The sequence below is a fragment of the Panthera tigris genome, chromosome B3 (assembly GCF_018350195.1).
Source record: "Panthera tigris isolate Pti1 chromosome B3, P.tigris_Pti1_mat1.1, whole genome shotgun sequence".
In the NCBI taxonomy this organism is placed as follows: Eukaryota; Metazoa; Chordata; class Mammalia; order Carnivora; family Felidae; genus Panthera; species Panthera tigris.
Genome location: NC_056665.1, coordinates 17,745,073 through 17,772,913, shown reverse-complemented (window position 1 = coordinate 17,772,913; position 27,841 = coordinate 17,745,073). Strand labels below are relative to the sequence as shown.

General features: G+C 39.0%; 2 protein-coding genes across 17 annotated transcripts in view; one reads left to right on the top strand and one right to left on the bottom strand.

The window, feature by feature from the left end:
• The window catches only part of LRRC28 (leucine rich repeat containing 28), a 179,646-nt gene extending 163,788 nt beyond the window's left edge, over positions 1-15,858 (bottom strand). Inside the window, exon 1 of the mRNA XM_042988165.1 lies at positions 15,674-15,858. The gene's annotated coding sequence lies outside the window, so the exon portion shown is untranslated. The remainder of the gene's footprint in view (positions 1-15,673) is intronic.
• TTC23 (tetratricopeptide repeat domain 23) overlaps positions 1-27,841 on the top strand; it is a 109,751-nt gene that overhangs the window by 12,702 nt on the left and 69,208 nt on the right. For 10 of the 16 annotated variants that reach the window (XR_006218446.1, XR_006218448.1, XR_006218447.1 and 7 more), the window contains exons 2-6: positions 7,156-7,218; positions 12,601-12,800; positions 18,978-19,101; positions 21,718-21,868; positions 22,060-22,185. Coding sequence is in view for 13 of the 16 variants with exons in the window: in XM_042988152.1 (XP_042844086.1) it covers positions 7,156-7,218; positions 12,601-12,800; positions 18,978-19,101; positions 21,718-21,868; positions 22,060-22,185 (664 nt within the window). In the remaining 3 variants the exon portion in view is untranslated. The remainder of the gene's footprint in view (positions 1-7,155; positions 7,219-12,600; positions 12,801-18,977; positions 19,102-21,717; positions 21,869-22,059; positions 22,186-27,841) is intronic. The other 6 variants (XM_042988159.1, XM_042988156.1, XM_042988160.1 and 3 more) reach the window with 1 other exon arrangement.

Here is a 27,841-nt window from a genome sequence, read left to right as displayed (position 1 = left end):
AGCCCAGTGGTGATAGGTGTTCTGAGTTTTCATAGGAAGCCAGAAATCCAGAAAACTAGATCTTTACATCTATGTGAAACTTCTAATTTTAAAATACTGGCTTAATTGTTTTTTAACTGTCTGGCCAAAAAGAAGAAAAGTATGTGCAAGTTAGCTCCAGCCTGGGAGTGCCCGGATAATCTCTGTTTTAAGGATTTAATATTAAGAGGCAGCATTAGACAAACCATGTTTTACAGTCAAGCCAAAAAAGAAAAAAAGAAAAATCAACCCAATGTCAAAGTTTAACATTAGGTTCGAGGCCTGGAATAGCAAATATTACAGAGCATATTACTTACATAGTTTCTAAAATTTCATCTTTCCCTGTTCTAAATAAAAGATAAGAAAATGTGGTTAAATCTGTTGAAGATGTTACATTTCCTGGTTATAAAAACATATTACTTTTTAATTTTTTTTAATGTTTATTCATTTTTGAGAGACAGTGCAAGCAGGGGAGGGGCAGAGAGAGAGGGAGACACAGAATCCGAAACAGGCCCCAGGCTCTGAGCTGTCAGCACAGAGCCTGATACAGGGCTAGAACTCATGAACTGTGAAATCATGACCTGAGCCGAAGTTAGACACTTAACTGAGCCACCCAGACGCTCCTTTTACCTTTTAAAATGCAGTCTTAGGTTTCCAAAGCAAGAGCATTTGCTTCCCACTGCTAAAGACTGACTGGTCAATGAAAGTCAGACCAAATTATCAGAAGACCAGGGTCCTGATTCTGCCTGTGTGACATTGGGCGAGTAATTTAGCTTCTTTCAGCTTCACTGTCCTCATTTATAAAATAGGGTTAGTCATATCTGCCTCCATACCTTACATCAAAGTGTTATGTGAATATCACATAAAGTGTTATGTGAATATCAATTATTGGTAGTGCCCAAATCACATGAGTAGTTGGGCCAGCACAGATTCTTGAGTCTCAGATTCCCGATCCCAATCTCCTGCTCTTTTTGTAAACTATAACACTTATTGAAGTGATTGGATCATCAGCCAATGGGGTGAACAGATGAGAAAGCTTAAGTCAAGAGGTTATCAGAAAAAAAGTCAGCTACCATCTTGCAATCAGGGATAGCACGGAGTTTCTGTACAGCCGTCTCTGTACAGCCTCTTTTAGGCAATGCGTAGAGGTTGAACCGAAGGATTAGCCTTTCACATTTTGAAGGTCTGCCCAGGAGTGACTTTTGCTGGGATTGACGGGCCTCTGTAGCGTTCTCACACAGCTTTCTCACAGACTGGCCTTCAGCTAGTTTCTTCCCTCATATTTTCATTCTATATTGCTTCATGAAGGAAAGAAAAGTTCCTACTTTTTTTTTTTTTTTCTTTTGGTGAGAATGTAAAGCTCTAGTTTGGATTATCAAGAAGTGGCCACACTTTACCCTGGTAGCTATGTCCAGTCTTAACTCCTTCAACACTTATCTCTAGCCATCTCAAATCCTATTTGGATGTAGGCATGGAATAAGTCACCAACTTTTTTAGAAAGGAAAAAATATCATCTTTAAAAAGATGTCACTCAAGAACTAGTGATATATTTCTAACTTCTTTTTTATTTACTTTTTATTTTTTTAATTTTTTTAAACTAAGCTCCCAACATGGAGCTTGAACTCAAGACCCTGAGATCAAAAGTCACAACGCTCTACTGACTGAGTCACCTAGGTGGTCCAATATATTTCTATTCTAAGTTGGACATTCTTTGTTTAAATTTTTATTTGAATTTAGTTAACATACAGTGCAGTATTGGTTTCAGGAGGAGAATTCAGTGATTCATCACTTACATACAACACCCAGTGCTCATCATAACCAATGCCCCCCTTAGTACCCATCACCCATCTAAGCCATCTCCCACCCACCATCATATGTTTATGTTTTGTTTCTTAAATTCCACATATGAATGAAATCATATGTTATTTGTCTTTCTCTAATTGACTTATTTCTCTTAGCATAATACATTCTAGCTCCATCCACATTGCTGGAGATGGCAAGATTTCATTCTTGTTGATGGCTGAGTAATATTCCATTGTATGTATATACCACATCTTCTTTATCCATCAGTCAATGGAATTTGGGCTCTCTCCATAGTTTGATTATTGTTGATAATGCTGATATAAACATTGTGGTGTACATACCCCTTTAAATCTATATTCTGTATCCTTTGGGTAAATACCTAATAATACAATTGCTGGATCATAGGATAGTTCTATTTTTAGTTTTTTGAGGAACCTCCGTCCTGTTCTTGAGAGTGGCTGTACCAGTTTTCATTCCCACCAACAGTGCAAGAGGGTTCCCCTTTCTCCGCATCCTTGCCATAAGTTGGACATTCTTATATAAATTTTCTCCCACGGTCTCAAATTCAATCTGTCTGAGACCAAACTGATTGTCTTATCAAAATGACCATTCCCCTTTATCTCATTACTTCTGTCCATGGCATCACTACTTTTAGGTGTCAATAAATTTTCTCTGTAAAGAACCAGATAGTAAATACTTTATTTAGGCTTTGAGAGCAATAAGGTTTCTGTCACAACTACTCATCTCTGCTTTTGTACTACAAAGACCATATGTAAATGAATTAACAATGCTGTGTTCCATTAAAGCTTTACTTACAAAAGCAGTGGATAGTATGTGAACCATGCCATAGTATGCCATTGCCTATCTCAAGTTCCTGGATGAAAATGTCAGAGTCAGTCTTGACTGTCCCCCTTCTTTAATTTTTACATCCAAGCAGTTCTCAAGTTGCAATAATTATTTCTTTCAGTAATTCTTCTTATCCTTCCCTTCACTTCCCTTCTCACTGCTACTGTGCACCTGAATTCATTCTGTACAGTACTCTGATTCGTTCAACCAGCGATAAAGGGCCACACCCACTTATTGAAGAGGTACCAGAATTTCTAGAGGGAAGTTTTAAGAAGCATAGAGAATATTCTAACTTTATTTTTAGGGAAAGTGCCTATTTTATCAGAATATAAATTATAGCAAGTAAAACCTGATGAAATCTTAGATGGTGGGTCATGGCTAAAAATGGTGGTAAAACATTGCTCAAATCTAGAATTTCCCAAGGTATGCAGTGTTTGCAATTGGTGATGCCTAATGTGATGTTTTGTGGAACACAGACCAACTTTTAAAATATTAATACTTATGTTTTTATTTTAATGTATAGTTTATGGGAAAATATGACATCAAACCCATAATGTCACTGATTATTTATTGGAGTGAAGCTGAACTATTTAGGTTTTAAAAAGTTGTAGTCCTAAAGAAAAAGTTAATATTGTAGGCAGAATGCAGACATGCTAACAGTCATCAAGATAGTAGCAGACTGGGGCACCTGGGTGGTTCAGTTAGTTGAGCATCCAACTCTCAATTTCATCTCATGGTTCATGAGATTGAGCCCTGTGTCAGGCTCCAAGATGACAGCACTGAGCCTGCTTGGGATTCTCTCTCTCTCTCTCTCTCTCTCTCTCTCTCTCTCTCTGCCCCTCCCCTGTGCTCTCTCTCTTTCTCTCTAAACAAACAAACATTTTTAAAAAGATGGTAGAAGATTAAAGTTTGAAAATCAGTGGCCACTTTGCCTGCTGTGGTTTCCATTATATTTGCCCACTAATTAACAGATCAGCCTTAGCACTTTGATTTTTCTTTCTTTATAAAACCTTCAGGGGCTCATCACTATTTGTCGAATAAGGTCAATCAAACTCTTGGCGTGCAATCGATGTCTTCTAAACCTGGGTCCAGCCTTTCAGTTTTCCTTTGCCTCCTGGCTTCCCAAACAGTGCTCAAAAAGTACCAGTTGCATAAGATTTAATGAGTGTTCCAGAAAAGAGGATTTCATGGTCCAAAAAGTTAGGGGAAGTGTTGTGTACTATATCCCTCTGTGGTATATTCTCAAAGAATTATACTACATTAAAGCCTTTGAGAAGACTTGAGGTAATGAAACTTGTTCATGTTTATTGGAGAACCCTTCTTTTGTGCAATCAATATTTGTGTTTACCAATTTACTTGATCATCTTTGTCAATAACCCTCTCTTCTAGATTGTGCATTAATGTCCTGTGCTTCTAGTGTACAAGGGAGATTGGTTTGGAAAATGCTGTCCTATATCGATATCCCCCACCCCCAATGCATACCGGTTAGCTATACTGGTTAGCTGTATACCCATTTTACTTTGCACTTCTGAACCTTTGCTAATTATTCACTCTACTTGGGGTTGTTCTCTTCTTGTTCTTGAAATCTTCTCAACCAAGCAAGCTGATTTACCACAACAGTAATGGTTCCCATTCTGAAGTCTTACCACTTCCCCCTCTTCCAGCATTTGTACCACCCAGAATCATGGTAGTTGTGTACCTGATCTTTTTTCCTTCTAGATTTTATGTTTCTCAGAGTTCTTCTTTACCATGTAATGCATTGCTTATAGTAGGAATTCAATAAATATTTGATGAATGATTACAATAGGGTGAAACCTGAAATAACTTATCTGTAGTAAATAATAGAATTGGAATGTGAAGGATCTACATGGGGAGAGTGGTGTATGGGGAAGGATCTCTGGAAGGCTGGTATCTAGATATCTATATATCTGATATGTAGATATATATTAAACAGCTTTATTAATTGACATATAAAAGTACATAATCTCATATGTGGAATTTAAGAAACATAACAGATGAACATAGGGGAAGGGAAGGAAAAATAAGATAAAAACAGAGAGGGAGGCAAACCATAAGAGACTCTTAAATACAGAGAACACCTGAGGGTTGTGGAGGGAGGGAGATGGGCTAAATGGGTAATGGGCATTAAGGAGGGCACTTGTTGGGATGAGCACTGGATGTTGTATGAATCACTGGGTTCCACTCCTGAAACCAATACTGCATTGTTATGTTAACTAACTTGAATTTAAATAAATAAATTTAAAATAAAATAAGTGTAAAATCTGATAAATTCTGGGTTATGTATATACCCATGAAACTACCACCACAATCAAAGCAATAACATAATTATCACCCCCAAAAGTTTCTTCGTGTCTCTTTGTAATCTGTACATCCCCCTCTTCCCTGCATCTCCAATTCAAGACAACTGCTGATCTGCTTTTGATCATTCTACATTGGTTTGCATTTCCTAGAATTTTATATAAAGGGAGGCATATTGTTTGTACTCTCTTCTTCCTGGCTTCTTTCACTCAACATAACTGAACCAATTCATGTGGTAGCATATCTGTTCCTTTTTATTGCTGAGTATTATTTCATTATATAGCTATACCACAGTTTGTTTATCCATTTACCAATTGAAGGGCATTTGAGTTGTTTCTTGGTTTTGGCTATTAAAAATAAAACTCTTGGGGAACCTGGGTGGCTTAGGTAAGCCTCCGACTCTTGATTTCAGCTCAGGTTATGATCCCAGGGTTTGTGAGTTTGAGCCCCACCTCCAGCTCTGTGCTGACAGCACAGTCTGTTTGGAATTCTGTATCCCTCTCTCTCTGCTCTTTCCCCACTCACACTTTCTATCTCTCTCTCAAAAATAAATAAATAGGGGTGCCTGGGTGGCTCAGTCAGTTAAGCGTCCAACTTCGGCTCAGGTCATGATCTCATAGTTTGTGGGTTCAAGCCCCATATCAGGCTCTGTGTTGACAACTCTGTGCCTGGAGCCTGCTTCAGATTCTATATCTCCCTCTCTCTCTGCTCCTCCCCTGCTTGCATGCATGCACACACGTGCTTTCTCTCCCTCTCAAAAATAAACATTAAAAAATTTGTTTTAAATAAATAAACATTTAAAAAATAAAAAATAAAACTTCTATGAACATTTGTGCATAAGTCCTTATGTGAATGTATGGTTTCTTTTCTCTTATGTTAATATTTAGGACTTAAATGAATCATGTGCTAGGTGTATATTTAGCTTATTAAGAAACTGCCAGATTGCTTTCCAAAGTGATTGCAGCATTTTACATTCCTACCAACAGTGTGTGAGAGTTCCTGTTTCACCTCCTCAACAATGCTTAGTAATCTTTTTAATTTTAGTCGTTCTGATTGTTGCGAATGACATCTCATTGTGAATTTAACTGTATCTCCCTAATGACTAATGATGTTGAGCATCTTTTCATGTGCCTATTTGTCATTGATAGAGCTTCTTTGATGATGTGTCTATTAAAATATTTTGCCCATTTTCATAATAAGCTATTTGTTTTCTTATAGTTAAGTTTTGAGAGTCCTTTACACATTCCAGGTACAAGTCTTTTATTAGATACATATTTTGTAAATATTTTCTCCCAGCCTGTGGCTTGTCTTTTCATTCTCTTCACAGTTTCATTTGAAGAACAGAAAATTTTTAATTTTGATCAAGTCTTTTTTACGATTCTTTCGTGTCATATTTAGGAAATTTGCCTAATCCAAGGTCACAAAGGTTCTTATATAGAGATCTGTGTTCCATTTTGAGTTCATTCTTGTGTATGGTGTAAGGCATGCATCAAAGATTTTTGTTTCATTTTTGTTTTCACATGTGAATATCCAGTTATTCTAGCACCATCTGTTGAGCAGATGAATTGCCTGTGCAATTTTGTCAATGGTAAATTGTTTATATAAGTGGGGTTCATTTCTGGACTCTCCATTCTGTTCCATTGACCTATTTGTCTATCTTGACAACAATACCAAACTGCCTTGCTAAATACCTAGCCTTTACAACAGATCTTGATGAAAAGTCACATTTGGCCTCTAACTTTGTTCTTCTTTTACAAAGTCATTTTGGGTACTCCAGGTCCTTTACATTTTCATATGAATTTTAGAAACAGATTGTCAATTTCTACAAAAACAAAAAAACAACAAACAACAACAAACAACAAAAACCATGATTGGGAAGGCTTTAAATATATACACCAATGTGGGAGAAACGACATTTTAACAGTATTGAGTCTTACAACCCATGCACCTGGTACATGTTTATGTCTCCTTTCTCTCAGCTCCTTTGTAGTTTTAATTATGTAAGTCACATTCATTTTTTGGCAGATATATTCCTATTTCATATTTTTGATGCTGTTGTACATAGTATTATTTTAACTTCAATTTGATTATCCATTGTTAATATATAGAAATGTAATTTTGGTATAGTGTTCTTGTGTCCTACAACCTTGTTAAATTTATTTATTCTAGGAGATTTTTCCTGCATGTTCCATCAGATCTACATAGATGATAATAGAGATATACCATCTGTGGGTAAAGGCAGTTTTACTTCTTCCTTTCTGATTTGGTTGGCATTTATTTCTTTTTCTTAATTGATTGCACTGACTGAAACCTCCAGTACAATGTTAAATAGAAATGTTGAGAGTGAATCCCCTTGTTTTGTGTCTGATCTTAGGGAGAGAGCATTCAGTCTTTCACCAATAACTCCAAGTTAACTGTAGGTTTCTCATAGATGCCCTATATCAGATTGAGAAATTACAATTCTATTCCTACTCTGCTAAGATTTTTTTTTTTATTAGAAAATTATGTATTAGATTTTTGTCAAGTTCTTTTTGGGTGTTGATCAAGATGGTCATGCAGTTTTTCTTTTTTTAGGTTATTAGTATTATGAATTACATTGGCTGCTTTGTGAGTGTTAAACCAATTTTGTATTCCTGAGATATACTGTACTTGGTCATGATGTATTTTCTCTTTTACATATTACTAGGTTTAATTTGCTAAAATTTGAATTTTTGCATCTATGTTCCTGAGGGATGGATATTGATCTGCAGTTTTCTTGTCTTGTATTTGTCTTGTTTTGGCATCAGGGTCTCCTAGAATGAGTTAGGAAATATTCTCTTTTTTCAATTTTCTTGAAGAAGTTGCATGAAATTGCTATTATATCTTCCTTAAATATTTGATATAATTCACTAATGAAGTCATTTGGGTCTGGAGTTGTTTGGGTTTTTTTTTTTTTTTTTTTTGGTTTTTGTCTTTGGAAGGTTTTTAAAAAACAAATTCAGTTTCATTAATAGATATAGGGCTATTCAAACTATATCTTCCTGCGTGAGCTTTAGTATTTTGTGTGTTTAGAGAAATTTGTCCGTTCATCTAAGTTGTCAAATGTATTGGCATAAGATGTTCATAATATTCCCATAGTAAATTTATATTTGTTGGGACCTCTGGGTGGCTCAGTCGGTTAAGCATCTAACTTCAGCTCGAGTCATGATCTCACAGTCTATGAGTTTGAGCCCCAGGCCAGGCTCTCTGCTAACAACTCAGAGCCTGGAACCTGCTTCGGATTCTGTGTCTCCCTCTGTCTCTGCCCCTCCCTCACTCATGCTCTGTCTCTGTCTCTCTCAAAAATAAACAAATATTTTTTTAAAGTTTTTTTTTTTTGAATGTTTATTTTTGAGACAGAGAGAGAGAGAGAGAGAGAGAGGGAGCGCGAGGGGGAGGGGGAGGGGGGACAGAGAAAGGGAGACATAGAATCTGAAGCAGGGTCCAGGCTTATTAGTACAGAGCCCCATGTGGGGCTCGAACTCACAAACTGCGAGATCATGACCTGAGCTGAAGTCGGACGCTTAACCGACTGAGCCACCCAGGCACCCCTAAAAAACAACTATTTTTTAAAAAACTAATACTTGTAGAATCTGTAGTGATGTCATCTCTCTCATTCCTGATATTGGTGATTTGTGTCTTCTTTCCTTTTTTCATAATTAGTCAGGATAGAGATTTATCAATGTGATTGGTCTCAAAGAACCAAATTTTGTTTTCATAGATTTTTTTCCTATTGTTTTTCTATGTTTATTTCATTGATGTGAGGTTAGCTTTATTATTTATTTTATTAATTCTTTTCTTCTGTTTACCTTGAGTTTAATTTGCTCTTTTTTTCAAGTCACTGAAGGTGAAAGCTAAGATTATGACCTTGAGAACATTCTACTTTTCTTATATAGGCATTTAATATTATAAATTCTCCATAAGGACTGCTTTAGTGGCATTCTCAAATTCTTATATGTTGTGTTTATATTCTTTGAGTTAAAGGTACTTTCAGATTTCTTCTTTGATTCCTTCTTTGAACCATGGTTGGGGTTTTTTTAGAAGTGTGTTATTTAGTTTCCAAATATTTGAACATTTTCCAGATATCTTTGTATTATTGATTTAAGATTTAATCCTGTTGTAGTCATAGAATATATTTTCTATGTCTTGAATCCTTATAAATTTATTGAAACTTGTTTTACAACCCAGAATAGAATCTTAGTGTCCATGTGCACTTGAAAAGAATGTGTATTCTGCTCTTCTTAAGTATAGTGTTCTAGTAAATCTCAAACCAAGTTAGTTGATGATGTAGTTCAAGTCTTATGTATCTTTAACTGATTTTCTGCCTCGTGGTATATCAACTATTAAGAGCAAGGTACTGAAATCTCAGACTATAATTGAGAATTTGTCTATTTCTCCTTGCATTTCCATCAGTTTGAGGTCCCATATTTTGAAACTGTTATTAAGTGTATAAACTCTTGGAATAATTATATCCTCTTGACTAATTGGCCTTCTATAATTATGAAATGACCTTCTTTATGATAATATTCTTTGCTGTACAATTTACTTTGATATTAATGTAGACAATCCAAGTTTGTTTTTGTCTAATTTTAGTATATTATGTTCCATAATTTTATCTTTTTTTAATGTTTATTTATTTTTGAGAGAGAGAAGGACAAAGCATGATGGGGGAGGGGCAGAGAGAGAGGGAGACACAGAACCCAAAGCAGGCTCCAGTCTCTGAGCTGTCAGAGCCTGACACAGGGTTCAGACCCACGAACCGTGAGATCATGACCCAAGTCAAAGACGGACTCTTAGCCCGCTGAGCCACTCAGGCGCCCCCATAATTTTATCTTCAGTCTAATTGTCTTTCTCTAGTTGAGGTGAATTTCTTGTCGGCAACATACAGTTGGGTTAGATTTAAGTCTGTCATCTTGCTATTTTCTGTTTGTCCCATTTTTTCTTTGTTCCCTTTTCCCTCCTTTTTATCATTTCTACTGGATTGTTTTTATGTGTCTTTTTATCTCCTTTGTTGGCTTATTACCTATAATTCTCTATTTTGTTATTTTAATGGTGTCTTAGGGTTTATACTATAAACCCTTTATACTATAAACCCTTTGACTTAGTCTACCTTCAGTTAATATTATACCACTCCACATATAGTATAAGAACTTCACAATGTCATTCCTTCCTTCCTAGCCTTTATGCTTCTGTTGTCATACATTTCACTTATACATGTTATAAGCCCCACAGAACATTATTATTTTTTTGTTTAAAAAGTTGGTTTAAATATTTTCTTTATTTAAAAGAGATTTAAATAATATGAAAATAGTCTTATCATATTTGCCCCTGTAAACATCATTCCCATTGTCCTTTATTCCTTTGTGTAGATCTAGATTTCCATTTGCTATCATTTTCCTTCCCTCTGAAAGACTTCCTTTAATAATTCGTGGAGAACATTGGAGTGCAAATCTGCTGATGATTAATTCTTTCAGTTTTTGGTTTTGAAAGATATTTTCACTGGTGCAGAATTCTACCTTGACAACTTTTTTCTTTACATACTTTAAGTATGTTGTTTCACTTTCTTCTCATGTGTCTTTTTTTCCTCCAAGAAATCTGTCATTCGTATCTTTATTTTTTCATACTAATATGGTTTTTTCCTACATCTAAGATTTTTCACTTTACCTTGGTTTTGGTGTGTGTTGGTGTAGTTTTCTCTGTTTCTTGTGTTTAGTGTTCGTTGAATTCTTAGATCTCTAGCTTTTTAGTTTTTCAAAAATTTGGGAAATTTAGGGCTGTTATTTCTTCAAATATTCTTTCTGTCCCTGCTACAATCTGCTTTCCTATAAGGAGTCAATTTTTTTAGATGGTTTCTATTCCTATGTGTACAAGTTCAGTCATCTTTTCATCTGTAATATCTAATCTGTCATTAATCCCATGTAGTGTATTTTTCATTTCACATATAATTTTCACATCTAGAAGTTCAATTTGTTTTTTTTATATATATCTTCCCTGTCTCTACTTAACTGTTTAAACATGTAAAATACAATTATAAAAACTGTTCTTCTCTACTAACTTAACATCTGTGTCAGTTCTGGGTTTTGATTGATTATTCTTCTCATTATGGCCCATGTTTTCCTGACCCTTCACATACCTAGTAATCTTTAATTGGGTGTCAGACTTTGTGAATTTTACCTTGTTGCATGCTACCTGTTTTTGTATTCCTATACATCCTTTAGTTTTGTCTTCTGGTACAATTAAGTTACTCAGAAACAGATTGATCCTTTTAGATCTTATTTTTATGCTTTATTAGTTGGGTCTAAGCAGTGCTCAGTCTAGGGGTTTTACTGAAGCAAAACTCTTCTGAGTGCTTTACCCAATGCATCATGAATTATGAGTTTTCCAGGTTGGTTGGTGGGAGCAGGCACTGCCAGCCCCGTGTGAATGCCAGACCCTGTTCCTTTCAATATTTCTAGAGGATTCTTTCTCCAGATTCAAGTATTTTTCTTATACACATGCTGATCATTATTCTCTCCCCATATCTGTAAGGATCCCTCTGTTAATCTCCAGGATCCTCTCTCTGTGCATCTCTATCCTCTCCGGCAATCTCTCCTTTGAACTCTAGCTCCCTTGTTCTCCCCAGATCCTCAGCTCTATTTCCTCAACTGAGAGTCCACCAGGGTACTTCTGGGTTTCCGCTCCCTGCATGTCCTGGAAACTTTCTCAAAGCAATAAGCTGGGGCAATCATGGGCCTCACTTTGTTTCTTTTTCCCATTGATCAGATCTGATATCCTGTCTCTTGGAAATGATTATTCCATAGCTTTTTTTTTGGTCTGTGTGGGGTTTTTTTTGTTTGTTTTTTGTTTTTGTGTGTTTGTTGGTTGGCTGGTTATTTCAGGCAAGAGAATAAATCTGATCCCTATTACTCCATTTTGGCCAGAAGTGAAAGTTTAATAAATCATTTTTTTCCTCCTTCAAGGTCAGCTGGTGTTCAGGTGATCTAATCTGGGTTCTGAGTTGTTTGGGCTTGGCTGATTTCCTTTGTCTATACTTATATATATAATATATATGTTGTGTTTATATTCATTCAGTTAAAGCTACTTTCAAATTTCTTTTTTGATTTCTTCTTTGAACCACAGTTGGGTTCAATATATATACATACATGTATGTATATATATACATGCACATATGTATATATATGTGCACGTATGTATATATACATGTGTGTATGTATATATACGTGCACGTATGTATATATACATACGTGTATGTATATGTGTATGTATATACACATACGTGCATGTATATGTACATATGTATGTATATATACATATACATATATGTATGTATCTATATCATTTATGTACATATATATAAATGAATGAGGAATGTTTGGTTTAGCTTAAAGTGTGGAAATCAGCCTGAAAGTTTTACAGAGAAGTTAGTAGTAGCTATTGAGATCGTTTTGGATGAAATGCTACTAATTTCAAAGAAGTCATGGGTAAAGTGTTGAAATTTTCTTAGACCTAGCATCAATTTGTAGGGAAAGTGTGTATTTATAAAAGTAACTATGGAAATTATCATTTAACACCTTTGTTTTCTTATTTAAAAATTAGAGGACAATGTATATAAAAATATGCAAGAATCAAAGGAAACCCACATATCCAATCATCTGGATGAAATTGTTGCTGCTGTCAGCATTACACCTAGAAAGAAGATCCAAAACAAGCTGCCTCAGACAGCACTATTCCAGCCTCCTCGAGAGAAACTCCACTTCTGTGAAGAGAAAGCGAAGTCTTATTCTAGCAGTCACGAAGTAAGGATCCTTCATTTTCTACACCTGTGCTCTGATAATGAATGAGCGTCTAGGCTATATTTCTACCCTCTGGTACAAGAGAGTATATAGAGGATGAGTGGGTGTAGCCCCTCGGGGCTCCAAGCACATCACTTGGTACAGTCAACATTGTATTTGCTGAATGAATGCACAAATGAACAAACAAGTCTATCCTGACCTCTGGCAAGTGTGTACTAGACCACTGGGTTGTAGGTTTGATCTACTGCCATCTTTTTCCATCAGTGAATAAACATTTATTGAGCTCCCCCTAGTGCCAGGTCTAGGCACGGGAATATAACAAAGCAGACAAAGCTTCTCCTCTTGATCTTGTTTTCTGAAAGTTTTACTCATTCATTTGCTTATTCCATATGCATTTTTCTGCCACCACTTAGGTGTTGGGCCCTGTTTGTCCATCCATTTATTTCACAGATATCTATTGTATACCTAATATATGCCAGGTGCTGTGCAGGTGCTGGGGGCACGGATGGGAAAGCTAGCCTTTGCCTTGGAGGGACTCATGGTTTGATTGGGATGATAGGCAGGGGGACAGAAAATGGTAGTCAGTGTGATAAGTTCTGTGATGGACTCAAGTTTGGGTGAAATAGATGCAAAACGTAGAGGAAGGGGGAGGCAGTGGGCACAGAGGTGGTGAAAGGAGATCAGTTAAGGCATGCTTCTTGGGATGGGAGTGACTTGGCCTGCACTGATAACAGTGCTTAAGAGTTGGCCAGGTAAGAGAGAAGACGATAGTGTTCTGGGCAGGGGTAGCAGATATAGAATAGTATTCTGTATAGTATAGTATTATTAGCTATAGTCATAATGTTGTATGTTATATCCCCAGGACTTATTTATTTTATAACTAAAAGTTTGTACTTTTTGACTGCCTTCACCCTTTTTACACACCCCCCAACCCCGTAGCAACCACCTGTCTGTTCTCTATATCTATGAAGCTTTTCATTGTTGTTTTTTAAGATTCCACATATAAGTAAGATCATACAGTGTTTTTCTCTGATTTATTTCCTTAGCATAATGCCTCGAGTCTATCCATGTTGTCACAAATGGCAGAATTCCCTTACTTTTTACAGTTGAATAATATTCCATTATATATATGTATCATATTTTCTTTATTTACTCACCCATCCATGGACACTTAAGTTGCTTCCATAGGATTCAGGCTTTAGCCTGAACATAGCGCAGGAAATGAGGTTGGATTATGGAAGGAGCTGGGGCCCAGAGGGTGTTCAATGCCCAGAGAAGGAGTTTAGATTTCCTCCTAAAGGTATTAGAAACTCTCCTAGGATGATAAGTAGGAGTGTCACAAGCAGATTTGAGCGTCTGGAATGATCACTCACATAGCTGAGTGGAGGAAGGGTGAGAAGGGAGCAAAATTGGAGGAGGAAGTCCAGTTCAGAAGATATTTGTAATAATACCAGCAAGGAATTAGAAGAGCCTGAACTACATGTAGCAGGGACAGTAAAGATGCTAAGATCTTCTGGCAGGAATTTGGAAATGTGAATCAGGAAGACCTGGTGACTGAGGGGATGTAGGGGTTGTAGAGGCAAGAGTGAATCAGAGTGGATGTATACAATTCATGACAGGTCTCAGCCAACTTGGGTGACTAGAGGCTTGCCAGACCCTTTGCCATTAAATGAATACAGGCGGAAGAGCAGGATTATGGAGAGGAGGCATGAATTTGGTCTTGAATGTGTACTTATTCATTATGCAACAGATCAGTATGCACTATGTGCCAGGCTGTGTGCTAGGTAGGCACTGGGCTGGCAGCCTTTCTCAACCAGAGTCCTGCAAGAGAATTAAGCCTTAATGCCCTAAGGCATTCAATGTGTGTAAAGAATTAGCTTCTCTTCTATGGGTCTAGGATGGCACTAAATTATTTTCTGTGTTCTGCAGTTCAGTTGAGGCACCCCTGGATACCGTGGTGAACAACGCAGGCAGGTTGCATGGCCTCATGGAGCTGAGGGGCAGTCTGCATTGCAAATACACTAGCAAGCCAGAGACTATGTCAAGTGCTATTGAGGAAAGAGTGGGCCTGTCTATGAACAGGTGACGTAAGAGCTGAGACCTTAGGAAGTGAAGGAGCCAGCTTGGAGGAGTTAAGGGAAAAGAGTTCTAAGGAGAGGAAACAGCACTTGTAAAATCTATGAGGTGGGCACAAGCAAGACATGTTTGAAGCGAAAAAGGAAGCTACAGACTGACGTGAAATGCAGTTGCAGAGGCAGGCAGTTCACTTAGGACCTTGCAGGTCTCCAGCTAAGTGCCGTGCGAGCCCTTAAAAGTGTTTTCTGGAAAGTATTAACATGAAGTAATTTGCTTTTTAAAATAACCTTTTGTTGGCATTTTTTTTTTACTTTAAAATACTTCCAGACTTACAGAAAAGTTACAAGACTCACCAGTTGCTAACATTTGCTTTATTTCTGTGTGTGTGTGTCATTATTTTTCTCAATTATCTCAGGGTAAATTACAGATATTATAGATTTACCCCTAACTATCTTAGAGGATACTCCTACATACCCACAGGATCATGATTAAAATCAAGAAACTGGAGGAGCACTGGGTGTTGAATAGAAACCAATTTGACAATAAATTTCATATTAAAAAAATAAAATAAAATTAAGAAACTAATATTGGTATAACATTATTACCTAATCTGCTAACCTTATCCATATTTCTTGAATTATCTCAATAGCGTCTTTGGCAGAAAAAAAATCATACAGATCCATGCTCTGCTCTATTAATTCACATAGAATATAGTTGTGAAGTGTCTTTAGCCTTCTTTAATCTACTATTCCTTGGCCTGCCTTTGTCTTTCATGATCTTGATATTTTTGAAAAACTTACTGTGTTAGTCTGCTCTGGCTGCCACAATACAACACCACAGACTGGGTGACTGAAGGAAGTTTAAGAGCAAGGTTCCAGCAGGGTCTGTGTCTGGTGAGAGCTCACCCCTTGGACTGTAGATGGCTGCCTTCTTGCTGTGTGCTCACATGGCCTCTTTGTGTTGGGGGGCAGTGGTAAAGAAGGGGGAGAGAAAGGTGACGCTTCTTATAAGGACAGTAATCCTGTTGGATCAGGGCCCCACCTTTATGACCTCATTTAACTTCAATTACTTCCTTAGAGGCCTGTCTCTAAATGCCACATTGGGGGTTAGAGCCTCAACATATGAATTTGGAGGGACACAAATATTCAGTCCTTCACAAGTACACTCCAATTATTTTGTACAGTATCTCTCAATTTGCTTTTTTCATGTGTGTCCTCATGATTAGATACAGGTTGTCCATTCTGGGCCAGAATTCCACAGACAAGACCTAGGGGTCTTTTTTAGTGATTCACAGCAGGACGCATATGGTGTCCTTTTGTCTCCTTACCGTGATGCTAACTTTGATCACTTGGTCCAGGTGCTGTCTGGCAGGCTTCTTCTCTACGGAATTACTATTCTTCCCTTTGTAATTAATAAGTATCTAGTGGGAAGATTCAGCAAAACTGTGTGTGTGTCCTTTTCCTCATTAAAATGTCACCCCCTAGTTTTAGCGTCCATTAATGATTCTCACTTGAATCAGTTATTACTACGATGTTTGCCAAATGGCAAATTCTCTGACCTCAGCATTCTTTCAATATTTATTTGGCATTTCTATAAGGAAGAGTGTTCCTTCTTTACACTCTATTATTCACTCATTTATATAAGTTATGGGCTCAGGAAATTGCTTTTGAAATGTATTACCATCTATTATAATCGTCAAAACATGAATTGTTTCATATTTGCCGGTATGTGCCCCTTCACACTGGCTCCCACCTCCTCGATACATCCCCATTGATCTTTACTCATTTCAGGCACAGCAAGATTTTTCAGATTCATCTTATACTTTCCCTGCTCCAGCTGTGGATTCTTAGCAAAGAATAGTGTTTAGACACCAAGATTTGGGTATTAAAAACTCATTTTTATTTTTTTATTTAAAAAAATTCTTTTTTGAACATTTATTTATTTTTGAGAGAAAGAGACAAAGTGTGAGCAGAAGAGGGACAGAGAGAAAGGGAGACACAGAATGAGAAGCAGTCTCCAGGCTCTGAGCTGTCAGCACAGAGCCTGACGCGGGGCTCGAACTCACAAGCAGTGAGACCATGACCTGAGCTGAAGTCGGACGCTTAACTGAGCCACTCAGGCACCCCAAAAACTCATTATTAAATATATATATGGCCAGACCTACTGATCATCAGAGCTGCATATTTTAATGTTAAGGAGTTAAAGAAATTTCAGGTGGCCCAAGAATGGTTTTGTGAAAAGAACTCTGGACTTGGCCTCAGGGAGCTGAATTTTAAGTCTCGACTCTACCATTTGGTGATAAATCCTTTCATCTCTCCAGATTTACATTTCTTCTTTAAATTAAAGGGATCAAATTATATTATTTCCAAGGCACATCCCAGTTATGAAATTGTCTGCCTACTTATACTTCTCTTCTGTCTGCCTCCTCCCCATGCCTGTTGGATGAAGCCACTGGAACTGGCAGAATAAAGATCAGAAAGCCAAAGGGATATTTGGAATGTGCATTCTAGCAAGTAAAAAGGTTGAGGGAGGGCAGGCTGCTCTTCTGTACCCCAGTTGCAGGTAGTGAGGACCCAGGCTACGATTGAGGGGCCTGACTTTCAGTCTACATAGCCCTCTTCTTAGAAATCTGTGGTTGGGATAGATTCATTGTCAGATCAGGTCCTCTCTCTTTTTGCTAGACTGTCCGTCTAGACTCCCAAGTGTTTTCATCATTTCTTTCTTTTTTCTTCACTGTATTCACTTGCTATGTCTCCAAGGAAGCCATTCCCTAAACTCCCAGCTTTAGCTGGACTCTATCTACAAAGAAACAATCCACTGCCAAGATGGCTCCCTCCTCTGATTGACTAATTGGGGTCAGCTATTGGTACCTTTCTACAAGGGCCTCTCTTTAGGCTTCCTCATAGCATGGTGGTTAGGTTATCAGTTTCCTAGGGCTGCCGTAGCAGAATACCTCAGACGAGGTGGCTTAAACATCAGAAGTTTATTTTCTCCAAGTTCTGGAGGCTACAAGTCCAAGATCAAAATGTTGGCAGGGTTGATGTCATTTGGAGGCTTAGCTTGAATACGGTGCCCTCTCCCCATGTCCTCACAATTTTTTTCTTTCTGCGTGCCCATCCCTGGTATTTCTTCCTCTTCTTATAAGGACATCAGTCATGTTGGGTTAGGGCTCTACCCTAACGGCCTCATTTTAACTTACCTCTTTAAAGACCTTCTCTCCATATACTGTCACATTTTAAAGTACTTGGGCCTCCAAAATTTGAGTTTAAGGGGCAGTGGGGACACAACTCAGCCCACAATTGTGTTCTGTTTCTAAGAAGAAACAGAAAACGGAAGCGGCCAGTTCCTTAAGACCTGGGCCCCCAAACTGGCACTGCATCATCCCATCCATATTCTATCAGCCAGTTATAAAGCCCAGATTCAAAGGGAAGGAGACAGAGATCCCCTATCTCTGGATGGAAAGAGTCAAACGATTTTGGAGCTATATTTTAAAACTACCAGCCTTGCTTTGAGTGTATTGCTGCTCCGAGCTGACCTGAGCTGGACATACCAGCTCCCTGTTCTCTTGGTCCAGACACTGAACATAAATGGACTTCTCACTGCTTTAATGAAATCTGTTTGTCAGTTGCCAACCTCATTTGCTATGCTAACCCTAGGCTGCTAAGAAAGGTATTTGAATGGAGAACCAGAGAGCCTTATTTGAAAACTGCTACCACTTGCCCCCTGGTGCTTGGATGTGTAGTAGCTGTTCATAGATGGGCAGCGAAAGCCTAGGGAATGGTTAGATGTCTGTTCTACTTTTTCTATTTCTTCTTTATTTGTTATCTTTCTCATAAGGTACTAAAAGTTTAAATGTTTTATCCATTTAAATATACTATAAAGTTTACTCATTTCTGTCAGGTATTGTCTATTTCACCCTAATAGATGAACCGCCCACGGCCCAAAACAGATCTTTGTCTATTTTCTTCTCTGATGTATCCCTGGAACCTAGTAGGTACTCAGGAAATATACACTGAATGGACAAAAATGCTAGTTGACTTTGTGCTTTGTGACTCTGTGTTTTCAAGTCATCTAGCTCGTAAGCCCATTTTCTGTCCGTCACAGTATGAACAGGCTGTCCGCGAGCTTGTACGCTGCATGGCGCTGACGAGAATTTGCTATGGTGACTCACACTGGAAACTAGCAGAGGCACATGTTAATCTGGCCCAAGGCTACCTCCAGCTGAAAGGTGAGTTCATCTCCAATGGTGGCGGGAGGGGGAGAGGTAACAATCCATGGGTTTCTGCTCTTTCGTGCAAATGTGACTCACACGTAACTAGAAGGATTCAGTTTTCTTGAATATTCTCCTCTCCACCCATTGAGTAGCCATCTCATTTCAGAAAAAGTGAATGAGATTTTTTAATATAATATATAAAAAAGAGAAGGAAGATTTTAGCCCTTTGGAGGGCTTTGGAGAGCCCTTTATTTATGATCTTAAAAGTAGGGTTCTTGGGAGAGAATTGTTAGCTTTGAAGGTATTGCAGAAGGGGCCCAAGGCATGGAGCGTGGGCCTACAATGGGATCCATTCACATTTGTTTTGATGGAGAATTTCTTGCCTGTAAGCAACACCCCTCCCCCCAAAAAAAACATAAATAAGAGATGAAATCAAGCCAGCAGTAAACAAAAGTTCATGTATTGGCTCATACAACTTGAAAACGCAAGGGTAAAACTTGCTGTAGACAACCAGGTGTCTACACAGGTTAAACCAGGTGTTCAACCAATGTCATCAGATTTGTGTTTCTCTCTTAATCTACCCCTTGGCTCTGTTTTTCTCTGCATGGACTTTGTTCTTACCCAGGCTTTGCCCATCTGGCAGCAGCAAGGCTTGCAGAAGTTTTATTTAGACTTCCTTCATCAGCATTCCCAGGGAAAAAAAAAAGAATGTCTTTTCACCAAAATCTCAGGAGTTGGGGGTTCTATTGGGGCTGACTTGGATGGTAGGTCAAAGGCAAGGAATAGTCAGATGATAGATATGCCTTTTGGCTCCACTAGATCCTGGAGGACAGGCTGACCTTGGCTAAATCACATGGATTGGGTATACAGGGGCTGGGCATTCTCAGAAGGAAACGAAGGAAGGAGGAATGGATGCAGGGAAGGCAAAAAACAACAGGATATCATGTCTTCTCCTTCTCCTTCACCCAGGACAAGGTGTACAAGAGTATATCTCTGTACTCCCTTTCTTCAAAGTGATGATAATGATGGTGGTACTAACTTCCCAGGATGGATCCAGTGAATAAATAAAATAACGAAGTGGAAAACACCACAGTGCTAAGCACAGAATTGCCACCCAATGAATTTGGTCAAATCTGATTATTAACTGGTCCCACTTGTTAGATCAAAGATTTTTAGAGCCAGAGGGGACCCTGGAGATCAGCTAGTTCAAACCCCAGAACCCCCTCCTATATTTTTAGATCCAGAGGAAACAAATGAGTTGAAACAACTTATCCAACTTATAATGTTAGTAGGGTTTTGGATGCCAGCACCAGTGGCCTCTGGCATCTGGGATTTCAAATAATGTTTTTCTTCCATAGGCTGCTCCCTTTTTGCATGATAGTCTTTCTTTCTCAAGTTAAAGTGAGAGCGGGTACCTGGGTGACTCAATTAAGTGTCTGACTCTTGATTTTGGCTCAGGTCGTGATCTCAAGGTCATGAGAGCCAGCCCCTCATAGGACTCTGTGCTGAGCATGGAGAGGACTTAGGATTCTCTCTCTCCCTCTGTCTCTGCCTTTCTCCTGCTCATGTACTCTCGCTCAAAATAAATAAATAAAATTTTTAAGAAATACAATGCACCACTAACTTTTGTAATATTGTATGTGTAATTGGCACTAAAAAATCACTGTTAGGTGGATTAAATATGTACTTTAAAAAAATTAGACAATCTATAAGAGTTCCCACATGAAGGACATACCTTGGAATTTCTCCATCAGAAAGTATGTTCTTCCATTTTATAGACATCAGAACAGCATTAATTTTGTATTTTGGCAGCTTCTTAGAGATTCTGAGATACACTTTCATATAAAAAAAAAAAGATCAGGGGTGTATAGATGTGGATAGAATGAAGGACGTCAGTGTGGGGGGAAATGGTTGGGAGTATGGAGAAGTGAAAAGCCCTGAAACCTAACTGGCAACCCCCCTTGCCACCCTTACTACATATTAATAAGCCCATGGAAGAACACTGGAACACAGTGGGGAATTCGTTCTCGGTAGAGATTATTTTCCTTGATATTGTCCATGTTGTCATATTAGCCAACAAACTTATAGGAATAAGATTGTAGCACATTAGCCCATTCTGTCATTGGAATTGTATTTGTAAAGTGTTTTTAGATATCATTGTATTTTTATTATGTTAAAATAACCCTCTAAAGTTATGATTATAGATGGATAAGCAGAAGATTCAGAATTTTTAGTATTAAGATTGCTGTCACACAGCCAGAATGAAAATTCATGAATATCTTATTTCCTGCCCAGAATGCTATAGTCCTTGCATTCCGTTTGTTTTCTTATAATTATTTAGAATATATTTCATATCTGATATTGGTGAGGTTTCAAAATTGTTCAATTCCCGCTTATGCTGTTTAATTTCTAGAAAGACCATTTGGGGGAGATTTATCTTGAGTACTAGGTGCAAGCCACTGCTTTGTTTTTACAGTCAGGACAATATTTCATGCTGCCCTGATATATCTCTATGTGTCACTTGACAGTCTGTGGAGGAGACCTAATTTTATTTCCTGGCCATAGATCATTATGGTCATGTGCCCTGCTGACATGAAAGAGAAACTGAGACCTCTTTACCTTTGTCCACAGGACTGTCCCTGCAAGCAAAACAACATGCAGAAAAAGCCAAAGAAATCCTCACCAACTCCATCGTGCCTCCCTATAACGACAATACAGATGTTTTCAAGTGTTCAATTGAGCTATTCCATACCATGGGGAGAGCCTTACTCTCCCTTCAAAAGTATCCTTTTGCTTCTAATATTTACACGTAGAAATGCCATTCATAATGCCTACGTTTAATTTTTCAAGGCCAAATCAAAAGCTGACAGATGACTCGGAAAGGGTGATGGGAAGTTTAAGAGCCAAGGATGTCCCAAGAACTGGGGTCCCAGAATCTAGAACTATGTGTGACGTTTCCTGAACACAACTCAGGTTTAAAGAAGCTTCCGAGAATTTGACAAAGGCAGAGACACTTGCAAAGGAGCTGCTGCAGTGTGGAAGGATTGTAAAGGAGGAATGGATAGAGATTCAAGCACGGATCAAATTGTCATTTGCACAGTAAGTTTCCGGTTTAGGATGTTTTGAATACATGATGGCAGGAGGTTCTGGCAGAGAACCCGCCTGCTTTCAGGCAGAAGGAGCTTCTCCCATGATGCTGTGTCCATGGCTTCTCCATGGCCACTGTCCAGAAGCAAAAGAGGACCATGGTCATATCAGAGCATCCACAACCAAGGCACATACATCGTTGATGCAATTATATATACATATACATTTACACACATGTAGATAGATAGATAGATAGATAGATAGATAGATAGATGGTGCAATTACATACATGTGATGAAATTATACATTCACTCCTGGGTCCTAGAGTTCTGATGTCACTCCTTTGACTTTCTATTTCTTGCCTGCTCTCCTGAACCCCCTCCTCTGTATTTAAATCACCATATATTTCATACCACAGAGAGGAAGAAGATATTTGTCATACACATAACTGGCAAAGGACTTATACTTAGAATCTGTAAAAAAAAAACTCCCATATATCAATAAAACAAAGACAGACAACGGAATAGAAAAGCAGGCAAGAGACTTCACACACACACACACACACACACACACACACACACACACACAGATGCCCAGATACTGCTACATCTCCGCTAGAATGGCTAATTTTTTAAAAGGACTGATAATATCAAGTGTTGGTAAGGATGTCATGCTCTTATATGGTTTCTCATATGTTGTAGTTTAGAATGTATTTGGTATGACTACTTTAGAAAATGGTTTGGCTTCATCTTCTAAATTTGAATATTTGCCTACTCTGTGACACAGCAGTATCACTCCTAAATATAACACAAATGCACACATATGTTCATCAAAAGAAATAGCCAAGAATGTCCAAAGCTACGTTATTTATAATAGCCAAGAATTGGAAACAACCCAACTGTTCATCAAAACTACTATAGATAAATGGGTGATGGGCATTGAGGAAGGCACTTGTTGGGATGAACACTGGGTGTTGTATGTAAGCCAATTTGACAATAAATTATGTTTTTTAGAAAAGTACAATAGATAGGGCACCTGGGTGGCTCAGTTGGTTAAATGTCCAACGTCAGCTCAGGTCATGATTTCACAGTTTGGGAGTTCGAGCCCCATGTCAGGCTCTATGCTGACAGCTCGAGCCTGGAGCCTGCTTCAGATTCTGGGTCTCCCTCTCTCTCCCCCTCTCCCACTCACACTCTGTCTCTCCTTCTCTTTCTCAAAAATAAATAAACATTAAAACAAAATTTTAAAAAAGTACAATAGATAAAATTGTGATCTGTTCATTCATACAAAGAAAATGATCAAACTGCTCCTTTGCCTAACATCATGGATGACTCTCACAAACATAATGCTTAATGAAAGAAACCAGACCCAAAAGAATTCATACTGTATGATTCCATTTATGTAATGAGAAGAGGAAGGAGGTAATGACTGGGAGTGCCTGGTAGTCCAGAATTTCTTCCTGTCTAGAAGTAGATATTCTGTCTTGTATTGTAAGACAGGAAATAAGCAAGTCAAGGGGCCAATATCGGACATTTATTGCATCTAATGTTACTAGAACTTAATGTCGAGTGGTGTTGCTACAAAAGAGGGTAAATTATCCTCCGCCAGAATCCGGCACCTCCTCTAAGAATTCTTTCCAAATCAGCAGTACTAAATCTTGCCGGCAGATGGCGCGCCTTGTACACATCTGTGCTGAATATCCAACAAGAATTAGAGTCCATGTTCCCAGCTGGCCTACAAAGTTACTTTGTGTTTAGCTGAGTTGTCTTAAACTTTGCCACTTCTTTACGTCCAGGTTCTCCACAGTGACATAGTCACTGGAACTTGCATGTTTGAACTGTGTGGTTTTCATTGGATCACTGTGCTTTGTTTCCTCGATTATGAATGCTTTGCCCAAACAGGTCTGCCTCAGAAATTTCGGGGGCTTTGCTTTCGTACATTTCCGTAGTTACATTCACAACCACAGAGGCCTTTTTCTTTTACAAGGTCTTGGTGGTCGAAGGCCAGGATAATTTCTCAGACAGCTCTCGTGGGATTTATGTGCCTCTTAAAAGGGCATCTTTCATGTCCTCTTCCTCCTTCTGCCTCGCCTTTTATGGTGCCCATCAGGCCAAGCCAGTTCTTTTCTCCTCCGGCTGACAGATAAATGCTGCCTGGTGACTCATGCTCTCTGCCTTCTCTCCCTCACTGTGGGCTGAAGCTTTCCCTTCTACCTGCCCTCCTCTGTGCCAGAACTACTCCATTCACTAACTTTTCATTAACTTTGGAGAGTGAATCCAAACCATGCTCCTCTGTGCAGATTTGTTTTTCTAAACGTGATACAGAAACTCAGTGGTGAACATGGGCGAACTCTTCCCCTGTGTTAAGAATTATTTTCTATTGCCGGTTATTGCTGCTGCAGAACGTGTGACCTGTCCAGGCTTTCCCTTGGACTGTGCGACAGGCCATCTTTGGAGTCTTCTTTGGAGCACTTGGCCTGGCATTGCTGTGTTGAACTGGCTCTCAGGTGCACTGTGGAAACTAGAGTATCGACAGGACATTTCCTCCTATCTCTAAGGAAGGTGACGTGGTGTAGTCAACAGTGTGGGCTTTATTTTTTTAATTTTTTTACGTTTTTATCTATTTATTTTGAGAGAGACAGACAGCATGAGTTGGGGGGGGGGGTGGTCAGAGAGAGAGAGAGGGAAAGAGAGAATCCCAAACAGGCTCCACTTTGTACTTTGGTGATAGCCCTTCCTTTCTTGCTTTTAGATCCTCCAGTGCTCAACTCAGTAATCTACAAATCTGTTGCTTTCAGAACTTAGCTTTTTTTTTTTTTTTTTTCATTAATACATGACCTGGAGGTCCTTGGTGTCTAAGCTGTATGTCTGTAGATGTGTTTCTTTAAAGAAGTCCCTTCTCGGGGCACCTGGGTGACTCAGTGGGTTAAGTGTCCAACTTCAGCTCAGGTCATGATCTTAAGGCTCATAATTTTGAGCCCCACATTGGGCTCCGTGCTGACAGCTCAGAGCCTGGAGCCTGCTTCAGATTCTGTCTCCCTCTCTCTCTCTGCCCCTCCCCACTCTTACTCTGTCTCTCTCTCTCTAGAAAATAAATGTTAAAAAAAATTTAAAAAAAGAATCACCTTTTCTACATTTATTTTCTGGATATAAAAGCTCTGACAAATGCTTGTGTATTCAGAGCCCTGCCTCTTCCTTTCCTCCTCTGGGAAATGCCCTGCTCTTCTCCAGAGGAGAGGTTTCTCCTGGCAGCTCCTTCCATGGGACACTATTTGCCTGGCATGCCTTATGCTTGTTTAACAAAGAAGGAAATCATTTACTTTTTTTCTGATGCTCTTCTCCATCCTATGTTCCTTTGATTAAAGAAATGCTCTGAACTTACACAACATCTGATTTTTGAAAAGTCAGGGTTTCTTTTAATGCGGAGAAGCAGAAAACCACACAGAACACATTACTACCTTCATATACTTGATCTGCTTTCTGTTTCTTGAATCCCCTACAGCTTTACATTTCAGAGTACCATATTTTTTTTTAATTTTTTTTAACGTTTATTTATTTTTGAGACAGAGAGAGACAGAGCATGAATGGGGGAGGGTCAGAGAGAGAGGGAGACACAGAATACGAAACAGGCTCCAGGCTCTGAGCCGTCAGCACAGAGCCTGACGCGGGGCTCGAACTCACGGACCGCGAGATCGTGACCTGAGCCGAAGTCGGACGCCCAACCGACCGAGCCACCCAGGCGCCCCAGAGTACCATATTTCTGTCTTTCCGTTTCTAACACTATATGCCTGTAATACACATTTCCTTAAACAACTACAAATAATACTGAGGATTTTAAACAACCACACCAGCTACTAACGCTTGACCACCTTCCGTGCCAGGCTCTGTCAAAGTGCCGAAGTCCTGTGTGCTGGGTATGCTCAGTAGTCCCATTCTCAAATGAACCACATGGGGCTGAGAGAGGGGAGGTCATTTCCCAGGGTCACACAGCTGGGACTGGCAGAGGAGAGCCAGGTCTACCAAACTCTGGCGTCTGAGCTCCTCCCCGTGGCACAGATCATGTTCCCTAGTGCAAAACGGAGACCTGAGAGTACACTCTGCAGAGCAAAACCTTTGTTGTGTGTGCCAGAGGGTAGAGAGGGAGAGTCTCATGAAAGCCTTTTCTCCCTGTGACTCTAGAAAATCCCACTTGGCCTCTTGCAGGATTGATTTGTCCTCAGATTTCGCTTATCAGCAATATTCCCACCGAGACTTGCTGTTCACTGTTGCTCTGTATTCTTGCTAAATTTCAGAGATTTTTTAAAAAAATGTTTATTTTGAGAGAGAGAGAGAGAGAGAGAACACACTCGAGCAGGGGTGAGGCAGAGAGAGAATCCCAAGGAGGCTCTGTGCAATCAGCACAGAACCCCATGCAGGGCTTGATCTCATAAACAGTGAATTATGACCACAGCCAAAATCAAGAGTCGGACTCTTAACCAACTGAGCCACCCAGGCGCCCCAAATTCCAGAGCTTTTAAAAGGAAACTCTCCATTGTCTTAGTAATACCAAAGAGATTGCATTTGTTTACTGCCTGCTACAACAAGTCTCCAACCCTAGGAGATCTTCTGAGGCTCATCTGAAACTCCTTACGTGCTCTGTAGAATTCCTGTGGATGTATTTTCATTCAATAAAATATGTTGTGGTTGGAGTTGTGGCCCTGCCAGATTAACATACTGCCACATTCTGTTGTTCAAAACTCTCTATCTTTTCATCTGTCTGGTGTTTCCTAAAGCTGCCTAAACATATTATGGGCACGCTAGACAATAAATCCTCAAAGCATTCCCTGCAGGCAGATAGAAACGGAAAAGAGAAAATGTTGCCATCCCAAACATTACACTTGAGCAAATGCAGACAGACAAGATTACTTGAAATTGATGCTTTCAGTGATTTGGCGATGGAGGTAAGGCTATCGCTTAGGTATTTCCTGGTATAGTACCCCTCCCTCCGCCCCTTTTTTGTTAAATATATTGTGAAGCCAAAGTAATCGTATTTTCTGGAGCTAAGTGAGCTCCAGAAGGCTCATCATCGTAGGGACATTAGCTTGATAAGCCTCCATTTGTGGTGGTTGTACGAACTCCAGGACCCCGAGTGCTGGCAGCAAAACTCCAAGGGGCGAGGCCTGGACCCTGCTCCATTCTTTGCAAGCACTAAACAAAAGCGGGTTGCATCTGTTCATCTTTTTAACAGGATAAAAGTATAGATATTGCTATGCAAATGCTTACCTTACACACTAACCAAGCTTAAAATAGGATGTTTCAGATACATGGAGTTCTTCTGTGTTCTTCCTAATCCTGTTTTCTTCCCCCCACACTACAGGCAATTGTTGTGCTTGATTTAGTGTTTTTCATTCTGAAAGCATGTATAACCAGGAAAATATACAGTATTATTTCTCATTTTTATTTTTTATTTTATTTTTTAAAATGTTTACTTATTTTGAGAGAGAGAGACAGACAGAGAGAGAATGAGCAGGGAAAGGGGCAGAGAGAGGGAAAGAGAGACAATCCTAAGTAGTCTCTGCATTGTCATCGTGGAGCCTGATGGGGGGGCGGATGGGAGGGGGGCTCAAATTCACAAACCGTGAGATCATGACCTGAGCTGAAACCAAGAGTCAGACACTTAACCAACTGAG